Source organism: Hibiscus syriacus, unplaced genomic scaffold, assembly GCF_006381635.1.
Source record: "Hibiscus syriacus cultivar Baekdansim isolate YM2019G1 unplaced genomic scaffold, ASM638163v2 tig00110890_pilon, whole genome shotgun sequence".
In the NCBI taxonomy this organism is placed as follows: Eukaryota; Viridiplantae; Streptophyta; class Magnoliopsida; order Malvales; family Malvaceae; genus Hibiscus; species Hibiscus syriacus.
The window spans coordinates 13,415,667-13,431,608 of record NW_024062900.1 but is presented as its reverse complement, the minus strand read 5'-3'; the positions used below and the strand labels follow the sequence as shown (position 1 = coordinate 13,431,608).

At 34.3% G+C, this 15,942-nt stretch overlaps 2 protein-coding genes across 2 annotated transcripts; one reads left to right on the top strand and one right to left on the bottom strand.

The window, feature by feature from the left end:
• Positions 1 to 6,690: 6,690 nt before the first annotated feature.
• Positions 6,691 to 7,335, bottom strand: LOC120144651. Its single transcript, XM_039158681.1, has 3 exons — positions 7,183 to 7,335; positions 7,028 to 7,114; positions 6,691 to 6,942 (listed from the first exon to the last, which is right to left on the bottom strand). The coding sequence occupies exons 1-3, from the start codon at positions 7,321 to 7,323 to the stop codon at positions 6,730 to 6,732; spliced, it is 441 nt and encodes a 146-aa protein (XP_039014612.1). The 5' UTR covers positions 7,324 to 7,335; the 3' UTR covers positions 6,691 to 6,729.
• Positions 7,336 to 10,660: 3,325 nt separating this feature from the next.
• Positions 10,661 to 13,763, top strand: LOC120144477 (ferrochelatase-2, chloroplastic-like). The gene is made up of 9 exons (XM_039158516.1): positions 10,661 to 10,920; positions 11,065 to 11,416; positions 11,522 to 11,665; positions 11,996 to 12,097; positions 12,549 to 12,652; positions 12,730 to 12,856; positions 12,980 to 13,132; positions 13,218 to 13,318; positions 13,416 to 13,763. Exons 1-9 carry the CDS (start codon positions 10,862 to 10,864, stop codon positions 13,729 to 13,731), a joined length of 1,458 nt encoding a protein of 485 aa, XP_039014447.1. The 5' UTR covers positions 10,661 to 10,861; the 3' UTR covers positions 13,732 to 13,763.
• The last annotated feature ends 2,179 nt before the right edge of the window (positions 13,764 to 15,942 follow it).

Genomic DNA, 15,942 nt, shown 5'->3' with positions numbered 1-15,942 from the left:
TTCTTCAAGTGTCCTTAGCTTGTATTTATAGCTTGGAATATGTTTGATGTTGTATATAACTTGATGTTGTATGTTGCGATCAACGCGAAAGTCAAATTCGCAACGCGAAATCGCAAACCAAAAATCGCAACGCGAATTTGACTTTCGCGTTGCGAATTTGACTATCGCAACTCTTATTTTGCGTTGCGAATTTACCTTTCGCGTTGCGAATTTACCTTCAACGGGTCTTTTTTGCCTTCAACATAATGCAAATTGAATTTAAAACAACAAATCAACTTTTACAAATCAATTAAACAGGCAAAAAAATAATTCTTATTTACACATCAAATTAAACAAATCAACTTTTACAAATCAATTAAACAAGAAAAAAATAATTCTTATTTCCTTATCAATTAAACAAATCAACTTTCAATGTAAAATTCAATTAAACAAGCAAAAAAAGTGTACCCCAGACTGTTGTTTATGCACAACATCAATTTCACGTAGCTCACGTCAGGAATAACCTGCAGAAACCAAACATTTGCTCAAACAACACTTTCTACACATCTAAAACCAACAAACATCAAATTATTGAATTCTAGGTACTTAACCAAACATTTTCAAACCAACAAAGAGTATATATGTTAACAACACTTTCTCAAACTTACCAATTGTTTATGCAAACTTTCAGCATGCGACTGTAGGTAGGCAACGTCTCGTATATATCGCTCGAGCCATAAAATGCCGAAACCATAAGCCTAATGCACCTCTATCTCTATCTGTGGGAAGTAGAAGGTGTTTACTTCCTGTCGTCAAACGCTCCAAGCACATGCATACAAGATGACCATAATCCTCTCTGGCTCCCTCCATTTGTTGTGGCGCGGTATCATCTCTGATCATTGTAACTTTGAACTTTTTTGGCTTCTTGTTTCCAGAATTAGTCCAATAATCAATCGCATCCAAGTATTTCGCCAAATGAGCGCTCCATGCCTTACAAATAATATTTCTTAAATCAGACAATGGTATGTAATTCAACATGCTGTCATATACCATTATCTTCAGGGATGGGAGCTGAAGTACGACGAGAAACCAATGGCGACGTTACAAAACAGGGATAAACACCTTCAATCATAAATAATTGTGCACATCAAATAAAATTTATGAAAACCTTTAAAATATTCAAAAAATAAATACTAACCTTATTGACCTCCCACCACTCAGGATAAAGTTTAGCTTTTCCATTACCCAACGTATATGAAGCATCTCTCGGATCCTTCAAGTGAGCTACGTGAAAAGACGTCAGCATAATAGTCCATTGAGTATTTCTTATTTTCCTCAATTTCCTTATTATTAGAAGATGTGACACCCATGCATCAATATGTTGTTTTATAAAAAAATACATATATTAGTGAATTTATTAATAATTTTTAAAAAAATTAATCAAAACGCAATATAAGAAGAATATAAGATTATCACCCCTTCGAGATAGCCATTATCTTCAACCCCTAATAAAATACCCCACCAAGACCGATCAAGAAACAAATGAATAACATCGTCAAGTTGGCATAGGTCAGAATAACACCCCTTGCTCCGCTCATGTAGATAAAAATCAACTGCGGTCTTAGCCCAAAGGGTATTATCCGTAATTGTGTCCGGTAGTGTTTCCCTCTCCTGCTGACGAATGGTACTGGCCGGTAACACATACGAAAGCCAACTCGTATCTATCATATCGGGCACGGGAGGGGGTTTATCAATATGTCGACATATGACGCCATATGAATCGGGCTCTTGAACGACGGGCGGGACCTCTTGAACGATGATAAGGGCCTCTTGAACGGTGGGAGGGGCTTCTTCGATGATGAGAAGAGCCTCTTGAACGGTGGGAGGGGCTTCTTCGATGATGAGAAGAGCCTCTTGAACAATAGGAGGCGCCTCTTGAATGATGATAGGTGCATCGGGCTTCTTCTTACGGAGTCTTGCCACTAGTGGGGTGAACGGAGACGTAATGACACGTGCACGACATCTGATCTGTGAACCCCATCGTGCAAGAAAAAAACCGACGTAAATCATCTACCTTATCGGGCCGCTGAAAATAAATTAATACATAAATCAGTAAGTAAATAAATAAATAAATAATACCGAAAAAAGGTTATTTACATTTTTAGTATAGTATTAAACAAATTTACCTCATTGCGTAGAGTATGAACCTCATTCTACAACGATGAAACAATCTCGCGTAGAGCGGCAACCTCATCACGTAAAGTAGATACCTCACCACGTAGCGCACCATTGTCATCGCGTAAAAAATCCACCTCACCATGTAAATACTGAACCTCATCACGCCATGCACCATTATCTTCACGTAAAGTACTGACCTCATGACGCAAAGCACCGACCTCATCATGTAACTCCCCTAACTCATCCCGTGGAGGTGGAGAACAGGGAGATAAATGTCGTGGCCTCTTTGCCGGTCGTCTATCATGAGGTGATGGTGGAGAAGAGGCTCGATGATGTGATGGAATAGGTGATGGTAGAGGTGGAGAATAGGCTCGACCAGGTGATGGCTCCGGGTGTCGAGCTGTAGAATCGACCCGATCAGGTGATGGCTCTCGAAGTGGGGTGTGCTCATCATCCATCTCATCAAAAAACTGCTTACTAGCTTGCCACCAATCAGTGGCAAGCTCAGCCTCTGTGGGTGTCAGCCTCTGTAATGGATAGTTGGCCTCCTAACAATATAAAAGCTCAAACAAAGTTAAACTTGTACTAGTAATAACTTGTTTATATATGGTATTATTTGTGTGTTAACTTACATCATTCATCGTCGTATATGGGAGTAACTCTTCCCAATCCAACATGCGGATCCTCTTCCAGGTAATAGCCCTAGGAATATCATTTGATCTTTTTATCACATATGTCCACATGTTGGGGAAAGCCTCAAATATCCAAATCTACAAAACAATATAATACACAAACATTAGTAATTGTTAAATATATAATTATAATTTTGGAAACATTATATAGAAATTCTTACCTTAAAGGCCCAAGTAAAGTCTGTCAAAGTGTATTTAGAACCATCGCCCCGTAAACTTTTTCGGTCCTCAAAGGCAAACGACAACTTCTTCCAGGTAGCTTTCCATAGATATGAACCCCACGAAAATAGGTTCCATGCATTTAGGTCCTCTACCAATAATATTAGGTCCTCAGAGATAGGTTGCATGCCCTCTTTGCCTAAAAAGTCGGCATGCAAAAGTAATAAATGGCATACTCGGACAACATCAAGGTCATCCATCCGAGTAAAACCATCTTTAACAAATAATCTCTTCAAGTCGTCGACGTGTAAACTCGTCTTCGACTTTGCCAGCTCAGGAAAAACCCGAGATAACCATGATGTGCGGGAGATATGACTAGTGTACCAGGTTACTTCATCATGTCCGAAGCGTAGACCAGTGATTAAGAAAAACTCCTCCTGCCCAAAACAAGTATACGCCGGTGCCGGAGGAAAATGAAACCATATCTCTTCATCACCACGTTGTATCCTCTCGGGTAGATCGTTAGTCATGGTCTGAAGAAACAAATGTGTCAACATAGCATCTCCACCCGTATGTTTTACTTTCAACCATTGCTCGAAGCAAGTATCCTCAAACAATTTTCTTTGTAGAGGTATAAGTGTCGATGCAATTTTAGTGGCTAGGCTTAATTTATTCCTTAAGGTCAATGCAGCCGAAAAAAATTCTACAAAAACAATAAACATACCAAGTTAGATATACCAAAAACTACAAATTATACACTATAAGAAGACATGATATTAAACAGTGAAAACAAAGCAAAATATGTTTCAAACTAACATGGTATTCACATGATGTCATTATTCCATCATAGTTCACAAAATGCATCAAATAACATTCCAGAAGTAAGCACTTATATAAACATTTAAAAGGACAACATATAGGTTTAGTGCAAGTTCAAGGACAACATAAAGAGTAGTAGTTTATTCTTGAAACTTAAATTAGCAACACTGTGAAGTTAGTATTTGTCTTTGTTTTGTCTTTTTGTTGAAGTAATGCAATTCATTCAAGTTTCAATTTGCAGAATAAGAGTAGTTTCTGAAACTTAAATTCGCAACGAGAAAATCGCAACGCGAAACTAAAATCGCGTTGCGATTTTCATTTTCGCGTTGCGATTTTCATTTTCGTGTTGCGAATTTAAGTTTCAAAAACTATTCTTCTGCAAATTGAAACTTGAATGAATTGTATTTCTTCAACAAAAAGACAAAACAAAGACAAATACTAACTTCACAGGGTTAAAGATTAAACAACTTAGCAGTATTGGCAGCAACCGAATGAATTTACTAAGCAATCTCAGTGAAATGGTTAAAATATATATTGAAATTACCAGTAAATTTATCATCAATATAAGAAAAATCTAATAATAATAAAAAAATTTCAAAATAAAAATAAGAGATTAAAAAACTAACCATCGGTGGTTGATTTTCCATTTCTGACCGTGAATGGTTGTGAGGGTTGCTCTGAGAGATGGAGATAGACGGATTTCGCCGGAGATGGGGACGGATTTCGTCGGAGATGGGGACGGATGTCGCCATAGAGAGTGAGAGATGGAGATGGGACTGAGTTGTGATTTAGGGTTTTAGGTTATGATTTGCGATAATACTGTTTACATTTATGTTGCGAAATTAATATTGTGTTTCGCGTTGCGAATTTGACTTTCGCGTTGCGAATTTGACTATCACATTGCGAATTTGAAATTCCACGTTGCGAATTTGACTATCGCATTGCGAATTTGAAATTCCGCGTTACGAATTTGACTATCGTGTTGCGAATTTGATTATCGCGTTGCGAATTTGACTTCTGTGTTGCGATTTACATATTCGCGTTGTGAAATTGGAAACTGGGTTGCGAAATTGGAATTCGCGTTGTGAATTTGATGGTCATTTTGGCAAATCCAAAAAAAATTGATTAAAATCGTATATTATAAGACATTTTCGGTCACTGAAGTTATTTTCTTTACTTACAGTCCAGTATGCAAAGAATCTGTTACTTTTTACGCCATAATAATTGTGGGTTTTCCTGACAAAAAAATTGAATTTTTTTTAACCAAAATAAAAAAAGAGAGAGAAGATTGCAGATATGAGTGTTGCTTAATGAACTAACCGTCCATCCAGATTTCAAGCTTCCAAAATCATCAAAGCATTACATCATCTGTGGAATGTGTCTAGATTTGTGAAGCATTTGGTTACACTCTTAACCAAGGGCCAGTGTTGAAAGGGAAAAATGATCTCACACTTATTGATCACTTAATTTCCTTCATAAATTCAATTTATAATCCTCAAGAAAGAATAATATTACACTGCCTAATAAGTTAAGATGTCCACAATGTAAGTTCTAAATTGTTGGAAGCAAGTGATAAACTATTATGATTACGAGAAGCATTCAGAAGAAGAAAATTAATCAAAATGGGCTAACTTCTAGCAACAAGAAATGACACAATTTAACCTTTCTTGATTTGATCTTATTACAAGGAAGCAGTCATTATAACAAAAAGAAAAGGATTAAGCAAAGGTTCCCACCTCACTTGACTTTATTATATTGGAGGAGCCGGGGACAATTACAATTAGGACACCGACCAGGTCTCCCAAAGTAAAAATCTGGGAAGTGAAAAGAACCAGTGTAGCATTTAGTTTCATCGGCCCAGCCGCCCAGCCAGCGCGGATACTCGAGAGCCCCTGAATGATAATCCACGATCGCAATATTTTTGACGTAACATGCTTTCCCGAATAAACCCTCACCAAACTGTCCACTTCCAATGGCGGTGGTCGTATGCGGCGTTTTCTTCACGTTATCGCTACAAAACATTCCACCCCATTGGACCACGGTAGAAATGTCGCTCAAGTAAAACAGTCGGGTTGTTGCTGCTGTCCAATACCCTATAACTATACCGTCCCCATATTTTAACCAGCAGTTGTTTGTTTTGGTATCCTGAAAATCAACATCACATGATTTTGATATTAATGATTGATGGTTTCAACTTACTAAATCGAAATATAATTATAAAAGAGGCCAATGTGACCTTGTATATGCCAACAGTTATATAGTATTGTTGACCATACTCACTGGACAAGGGCTCAATGGCTAATCCAAGAGCGATTTCAGGACTTATTTGAACGAAGCCATCGCAATTGTGGTCAAAACAGCCAGTTGTCGAGGTTGAACCAGTCTGCAAATAATGACAAATAGTTTTAATGATATAATTTATTACAGATTTTCTCTCTTTTTTTCCTTATGAAAACTTACAGTCCAGTATAAAAAGAATCTGGTCCCGTTGTCACCATACTGAACTGGGTTGTACCTGACAAAATATATGAATTGATATATGTTATTGACAGGAACTTTGACTAAACGCAGATTTTAAACGGAAAAAAAAATTAGTGGATTTGTCTGTATTGTTCAATGAACTAACCGCCCATCCAGATTTCAGGCTTTCATAATCATCAACAGGGCCACCTTTAACCCATATTTGAGCCGTGGTGAAGTCATAAACTGATTCAACATATGGATTCCAAACATTGATATCTCCTTCAGCTCCTATGTATCTGGATCCTAATGTAACAAGAGTTGCAGCCTGTTTCACAAAAGCTACCAACTCAAGCAATTGAAAAAAAAAATTATTGTATAGCTTTGAATATGCTTACGGATTCAGCAACAATAGAGGGAAATGCATATCCATCTTTCTGTTTTATTTTGATTGATTTGGAGACCATTCTTTTGGTTTTCTTCCAAATTCGTCAATGGAATTCGCTCTCAGTAAGTCCTCCCTTCGAATTCTTTGAATCGGAATGGTTCCTTCTGGACAGCTTCCGCTTCTTTGCCATGTTTGAGACACCACCAGCTTCGATGACTCTTTCTTCCTGCTTGGTTTTTCTTCTTTGAAATCAAAATTGGGTTTCATCTATATGTTGAATAGCATTCGTTAAGTCCACAACCACTATAAATACAAACAATAACGAAACTGAGTGGTGATAAAAAAAATTCACCTGAATAACGTGATTCTTCAACGCAGGGTGATCGAAAGAAGGTTGTTTGTAGATATCAACACAGTCGATAATATCTCCATCTTCACTCTGCCATGGCCATTTCAACGTTCAAAAGATGTAATTGTATCGTGTATAATATTTAGTAAAGAAAATACCTGTATGGTCTTCACTGCAGGCTTGTTAAGCTGCTTTAATTTCCCATCATCTTCTTTCAAATTAACTTTTCCATTTGCTCCATCACTCAAGTAGGACAAAACCAGTATCAAGAAAAGACTGGAAATACTCAATTTTGTCATTTTCGGCCTTCCCCCCCCCCCTTCTCCCTCAATAGTTGTAAGATGGAAGAGATATGTCTTACAATCTTCTACAGAACAAAGAATCTATGATGTTTGGAAACGACTGCTAATCTTATTTTTCGGTAACCATCACTACAAATAAAATACAGGGTAAACTACACAAATGGTCCCTCGACTATAGGGTGTTGATTTGTTGAATCTCCCAATTATTAAAAGTCATAAAATGATCTCCTAACTATGGGGCATTGCTTTTAATAGTCCCCTGACTATTTAAAGTTACAAAATGGTCACTTATTCATATATTTCAAACTCATCATTTTCTGTTAAAAAAATATGAGTTGGATGTTAATCTATCAACCTATATATGATAAAATATGATCTCATAATCTCAAAAGACTATCATAACCTAATAAGCAAGTTAACGCCTAACTTAAACATCTATCAATTTTTTAACAGAAAAGAACGTGTTCGGAACATACAAATAGTCGAGTTACAATTTTATAACTTTTAATAGTCAAAGGACTCAACAAAGTATCACCTTGTAGTAGGATGATCGTTTGTGTACATTGCCCTAAAATATAAGCTCTGAAAATTGCAAATTTATGCTTTTGTGTCCTTAGTTAGTAATATCCCCATTAGGTTTAATTACTACTTCATTGTTATTTATTATTGAAATTCAAATAAATTCAGTGGTTATTTTATAATTGAAATTTAATGTTTACTTCCTTTTAAATATTGAGTTTTTTATATCAAAATAAACATTTTTAATTGGGTTTTCACCTATTTCTTATGCCACTACTGATTTTTAAATTTCTTTATTTTTTTAGAATTTCATAACTCTAATATTGTTTATAATTTAGGGTAAAGTATAGTAATGGTCACTGAACTTTTTTAAAGCTTTCATTTAGGTCTCCCAACTTTTAAAACTTGCAATACAGTCCCCCAACATTTAGTCTGTTTGCAATATGGTCCCCAACAGTTACGTCAGGGACCATATTGCAAAAAGACTAAATGTTGAGGGACCATATTGAAAATAGACTAATTGTTGGGGGATTGTATTGCAATTTTTAAAAGTTGAGAGATCTAACTGAAAGCTTTAGAAAAGTTCAGTGACCATTACTATAATTTACCCTTATTTTTATTAGGTGGTTATGTATTGATATGTTTTTGACATGTTATATTATGTTTGATATGTTAGTTTTATATTCATGTTGTAAGTTATATAAATTGATAAGTATGTCACCTATATGTGGTGTGTTATTATAGTTGGTAAGCATACAATAGGTAAATGTAAGAGGTGTAGTGTTTTGTATGTTAAAGATATGTTTTGAATATATATATTTGCTATGTATGGTGATGGATTTTGTATGATTCACCATGTATGAGTATGTTGTTATGTTTATATTCTAATTTTAGTAGTGATAAATATTGTATAATACTTGCTTGATGGAAAATTTTATTGCATATTTGGTGTGTAATTAATTGATGTACAACTGGAAAGATGGGTGTAAGTGTGATGTGTTGAGTATGATTCTATGTGCACTTTATAGTCATGGCATATCCACATATCTTATACTAAATTTCATAAGGTTTAGGAGTGATTTGGGTCATCCGAGATTCATCCAAAGCGGTTAAAATGTTATTTCTAACACAATTTCAATATTTTAAAGCATTTACGTATTAGTTCCTCAATTTTGATGAATTTTATAAATACAAAAGTTCTTAAATGATTTAATTTGACTAGGGAATTTTATAATAGTAATAAAAATGCTATAAGTATAGGATAAGTATTTAAAAGCTTTCAGTGACATCTTATTTCTTAGGTTATTGGTTCATTTTTTACCAGGAGTAAAATTTTACTTCCTCCTTTTCTTAAGTATAAATTGTTCAGTAAAAAAAAAAGAAATCGGAGAGTACTGATATTAATTGATGAGATAAATATTAAAAGTGTATATGAATTTAGTTCAAATATGTAATATAGTACATAAATTATAATAATATACAATTATATATAATAAACTCCAATATTAATTTTATTTGTACACATAAAGTTTTGATTTCTATTCAATTGTATATATTTTAAAAAGTAGTTATATATATTTTCTATATTAGATAAATAAAATTATTTTTGCATACAATGTATGAACATAAAATAATATTACATTGATAACTATATTAATACTTTTAATCAATATAATAATATTAATAATTTATGAAATTAAATTGAGATTTTATGTATATAATTGTATAAACTTCAAATCATGTATCATTTTATATATTTAACCGAATAATTTTGATATTTATCCCTATCAAATATTAAGATAATTTTTATTTAAAGTATAAAATTATTGTAAATTATCTTAAGTTTTATGAGCCAATTACTTCGTTAAAGTCTTGAAATATATTTACTTCTATTTATGGTGATTTTGTCACTACATCAAACATTTAAAGGAAAATAATGATGTCTCTTTAAAGAAGATTGTTAGAGAATTATTGTAATATAAATTTTAGGATAAAGTATAGTAATGGTCATTGAACTTTTTTAAAGCTTTCATTTAGGTCCCCAACTTTTAAAACTTGCAATACAATCCCCTAATATTTAGTCTATTTACAATTTGGTCCCCAACATTTAGTTCATTTGCAATATGGTCCCTGACGTAACTGTTGGGTCCATATTGCAAACGAATTAAATGTTGGGGGGACTGTATTGTAAGTTTTAAAAGTTGGGAGACCTAAATGAAAGCTTTAGAAAAATTCAGTGACCATTACTATACTTTACCCTATAATTTATTCATTTATTAGAATATTACAATTTAATTGTTTATAATTTCGTCTGCCAGATTTGATACTAGTACCAAGGGTGGTCATTCAAGTAGTTTATCCTATAATTTATATATTGGAATATTATAATTTCATTGTTTATGTAAAATTTAAAACAATATAAATAAAAGTTTTAAGACACTAATAACAAACATTGGGTTTGGCTCAATGGTTCAAGCATGCTCATACAAGTTAATTTTTTTAATTAAATTAAAATTATGACTAAGTTAATTGAATATACAAATACTGAAGATCAAATGTTTGATTATATGATTTTTTGTTGACTGTCACATCACCTATTAAATTTTAACAAATTGTAGCAATATTGAACCCATTTAAAATGTAAATTTAAAAATGATGTTCATTTTAATTCCAATCCATAGTTAGGTGATCATTCAAGTAGTTTAGCCTTAAAAAAACACCTCCTTTACTCCGACCTTCTTGGAAGCTTCCATGAAGGTTTAGGCGTCCATCCTATTTAAGGTCTCCCTTTGAACTCCTCAAAAGAAAACTCTGGTGTGTGTAGGTTTGCTTTAACAATACGTTTGGTCTTTGGGACTGCAGTTATTATTTGACGTTGCGGTTGTCATAAACAAAATTTCGCCATTTCCTTCTCAACTAACCCATACAAGAATCTCTCTCAAATCCGCCTAACACCCAATTTTCTATTGCACTTTCAATTTAAAAAAAAAGGAGAGAGCTCTTCAGATCAAAAACCATGGATGCTGCGTCTTTATCTGGTTCCGGTCTCTGCTATTATAATGATACATTCTCAAGGTCAGCCTATTGTTCTTTTTATTTTCTGGGTTTTAGTCAAAAGTTTATACTTGGTTTTTGTGAATGAGTTTTAGATCCTAATAACTTGCCTAAATGTTTCCCAAATTACGCCTTGGTTAATTTCTTTATTTTTCTTGTTTCCAGGTCGATTCCTCGGGGCAGATATATAGCCTCTGCATCACGCAATTTCTCTGTGGAACTTAATGATGTTGATAAACCTTCATCGAAACCGCTTATCATCTCTAGTTCCGATTCGAATACTCAAAATCGTAGCGTTCTCAAAAGACGCAATCGCAGCAATGGACCAATTCGGAAGAGAAATCTGAACTTACAAACGAATTGTGCGGTGGGGGTTTGCACTTTCCCTGAAAATGTGGCGGGATCTCATTTCTCACACGCTGCGGAGGAGAAGCTCGGGGTCCTACTTTTGAATCTCGGGGGTCCAGAGACTCTTAACGATGTTCAACCATTTTTGTATAATTTGTTTGCTGATCCTGTATGTTGGTCTGCTTGCTACTTTTATATGTTATTTGTATAAATATATATGGGTTTTAAGTTAAGTCTCAATGGTGTGCTGATGTTGATAATGTTTGTTATGTAGGACATTATACGGCTGCCTAGGCTATTAAGGTTTCTACAAGGACCACTGGCGAAGTTGATATCTGTTCTCCGAGCTCCCAAGAGCAAAGAAGGGTATGCTGCCATTGGTGGTGGGTCGCCTCTGCGTAAAATAACTGATGAACAGGTAAAATAAGTTCCCTTCTTTGCAGAAATTGGCATGTTACTTTCTTCTTCTAGGCTAATGTTGTATAGAATTGAAACAATTGCCTTCTCTTTCATATGGATATTTGATACAAAGTGAATGCTGCTCTCGTGTCATGAAAGCTTGTTGTTGTTTGCATTTGGATTTATAGTTTGAAGGATTCGTTTCAGGTGGATGCTTTTAGCCTGAAGCTTTTGTGTTTTGTATGGATGTTTGTTCCAAAGTGAACCATCTATTGATTAGTGCTTTATGATGAAGCTTTTGTTGTTTGCATTGTACTAGTGTATTCATAACTTGAAAATTTTGTTGCAGGCAAATGCTCTTAGAATGGCGTTGGAGGCTAAGAACATGTGTGCCAATGTATACGTCGGAATGCGATATTGGTTCCCGTTCACTGAGGAGGCAATTGAACAGGTTTAGGGTTTTGATAGTCCTTCAAAGTTGTATGATTTTTTATTTCTTCAGAGTTCAGACTATTGATGAACTTGAGAACTTTTGTGGTATTATATATCCAGGAATGATCTGTTGCTATTTCTTTAGGTTTTAGTGTTTATTGTGAAGTTGATCAAATTGTTTCATAAGGGAGAATATGGAGTGTGTGAAGAACAGAAAGAATCTACGATGCATTGACTCTATTTTTCCAAGTATCCACGTCCAATGCATCTCTGGATTTCGGTAATATAGGAAAACAATGGCATGCCCCTTGTGCAAATTCATGGCATTATAGGAGTATGCCATGATAATTCATGTAACTTGAAATTAGAATTATCATTTTGACAAGGAACTATCCGTCTTAGCACTGAATGAACTATCTCCAAAGTGCTCCGAGTATTTATTGCTTAGCCTTCAGTTTTTTATGGAACAGATTAAGCGGGACAGAATAACAAAGCTCGTTGTGCTGCCACTATATCCTCAGTTCTCCATCTCCACAACTGGGTCCAGCATCCGAATTCTTCAACGCGTTTTCAAGTATGTTTCAATAATTTGTTTTGCACTAACTATACATTAGCAATCTCCTTCATAAACGGCTGTGAGTTAAATTTCAGGGAAGATGCATATTTATCGAGACTACCTGTTTCTGTCATTCTTTCGTGGTATCAACGACAAGGTTATATTCAGTCTATGGCAGACTTAATTGAGAAAGAATTGATTAAATTTGCAAAGCCTGAAGAGGTTAGTTTGGTTTCTTTGTGTACTTTTTGATGCATAAATTCATTGATTATACTTTGATTATCTTGAATCATGGTCTCTCTTTGATAGACTTTATTGCAATTCTAATAATCCTTAAAACTTCAGGCCATGATATTTTTCAGTGCCCATGGGGTACCTGTCAGCTATGTTCAGGCCGCTGGGGATCCATACAAAGATCAAATGGAGGAGTGCATCTACTTAATTATGAAAGAGCTGAAAGCTAGAGGTATCAGAAACGATCATACCCTTGCTTACCAGGTTGATTTTAGAACCTAGTTTCTGCTTTTATTTAAAAAGTCTGTAACTGTTATGCTCAGACTAATTCTCCATGTTGTCCTTCCAGAGTCGTGTCGGACCTGTTCAATGGCTGAAGCCCTACACCGATGAAGTTCTTGTCGAGATTGGTCAGAAAGGAGTGAAGAGTCTTCTAGCAGTTCCAGTAAGGTACATTACTCGGCTCAAAGATCTTGTTTTTGATGTTTGCTTTTTAAAGGCTCAGTTATGTAGTAAAAATTAACTCCACTTCCATCTCATATTCCAGCTTTGTGAGCGAACACATAGAGACACTTGAAGAGATTGACATGGAATATAAACATTTAGCTCTGGAATCAGGCATAGAGAACTGGGGTCGTGTGCCTGCTCTTGGGTGTAACTCTTTGTTCATCACCGACCTAGCTGATGCTGTAGTTGAAGCTCTACCATCAGCCAAAGCCTTGTCAACCTCAACAGATGATGCTGAAGAAACCGAATTTGACCCCTTAGGTTACGTTGTCAAAATGTTCTTCGGTTCAATCCTGGCATTCATTTTGCTATTGTCGCCAGGGGTGATACTTGCATTTAGGAATGGACTCTTTTAGTGAAAGATCGAAGAAAACCTTCTGTTGGTCAAGATTACGAGTAAAGAGTTTTACTTGATTTTGACAAAAATTAGACTTGTTAGTACGCCCCTAAGATTTTGGCTCACACAGAGATTTGAAATTTTATATAACTTGCTTTGAACCAGAAAGCTTTGTCTCGGTGATTATATAGTCAATAACATGATATAAAGGATTTCATTACCATCCAGATCTTCCAATGTTTAGGTTCATAATCATGTGTTAAAGAAACGAAAGAAAAATGAAGAAATTACACCTCACAGTAACATTTTACATCAGCCAAAATATGGGTTAAATGGCTGCTTTACGGTCAGGACAGTTAAGAAAGAACCTTGTTTCCTTCAACAACATAAACATCATACATCTTAAAAGAGAATCTGTATGAACTCATCATGGAGGCAAATGAAATGAGAGGATCACTGCCCATTCTAATTCTTCTTACAGAAGGGCAAATCTTATATTAAGACAAAAAAAAAAAAAAAAGAACATATCGGACAAGCATATCAGAAACTGTTCTTGTCGACTCTTGATTATAGAAATATCTCCACTACAAATGCCCAAAAGCCATTCATCGGCAATACCTTCCTGTTCCTCCATTATGCATAGCTCGACGTAATCAACCACCTTCAACAAGCAACAATGCATCGTGTCATAACCATTTTTTAGGTGAAACAATTTTTTGTTGTTTAAAAAACAGTTACGACTTTAATTTTGGAAAAATTGGTGATTTTGAATTAAATTGAATAAAGACAATCTTTAGGTTAAGTAGGTTGAATACCTAAAAACATCTTTTAAAAAAACAATTTTAAGAAAAAATATTTTTAAGACAAAAAACTGGTCTGCATTACCAAAGATTCGATTAAATGGATTCGGGAGTCGGTTATGAGTGGAGAAGGATTAATACCCCCACAGCTCCCAAATTTTGGTACCTAAACGATTATACAATGTTTAAATATTAGGAATTACAAACTCGAAAATATATTTAAATTAATATCCTTTTATTTATATGACTTTATTTAAAAAGTGTCAAATTTCGAATGATTAATGCCCTTTTGTATGAATAGTTTTCGAGAAAACACTTCATTTGCAGTTAAGATATTTTCTCATAGATTCCTCACAAATGATGTTATTTCACAATTTTTAAGATAAAATAAAAAAATAACAATTTATGCGAAAAATCCTCAAAAATATACATTCCCTTTAGTTGAGAGATATTTTTTTCTCATATTGAAATTTCTTTTTATTTTTGTATATTAAAACCAGGATGATTTATAAACAAAGTGGGAATAAAATTTCATACAAAGAACGCATTCAACAATCACATGATTTACGTACAAACATATATGAAATTATAATGATTGATAAACAGAAAAAATACAAATCTGTATCAAAATACACATTTGCAAACATGATAAACTAAAATACTAATAAAAGTATTTATTCAGGACTAAATTGCAAAGTTAGAAAGTTAAAGAGCCAAAATAGCAATAACAAAAAGTTAAAGAATTAAAATAGTAAAAATGTAAAATTAAAGTCCTAAAACAATAATTGCATAAACTTAAAGGACAAAAATAGCAAAAAAAAGAGATTTGAGGGACTAAAATAGCAAAAACAAAAATTTAAAGGATCAAACTAGCAATTACAAATAAACCAAAATCTAGATAGCAAATATTAAATAATATCGGGACCAGAAAATGTAAGTAACCCTTAAATAACACTTAAGACTAAAATGAAATAAATAATAAAATAAAATGCTTAACTACAAATAACATTAAAGTATAATGACCTAAGCACAAATATATACATACACGTGTTTAAAATATAATAAGGACAAAATTGCAACAATCATAAAACAAGTGCTCAAAATAAAACTTTCATTAATGACTAAAATAAAATGATACAAACTCAAAAGGACCATAAATAAGGTTTACCCATAGGCGAAAATACTACACTGGTCCTCCTTTGAAACGACGCCGTTTGGGGTCGAATATAAGAGCTAAAAAACACGCCCAAAATATACCCATCCCTCATTTGTTTCTATTTTGTCTGAGTGAAGTAGAGAGAAAAATAAAGAGCTCCCAAGAGCTCTCATCGGGATCTAAGGATTCCCAGAATCCAGCGTTACACTACCGCATCGACCGCCATTTGTCGGCGTCCACCGGTGTCGGAGGGAGAAAAGATGGTATGACCCGA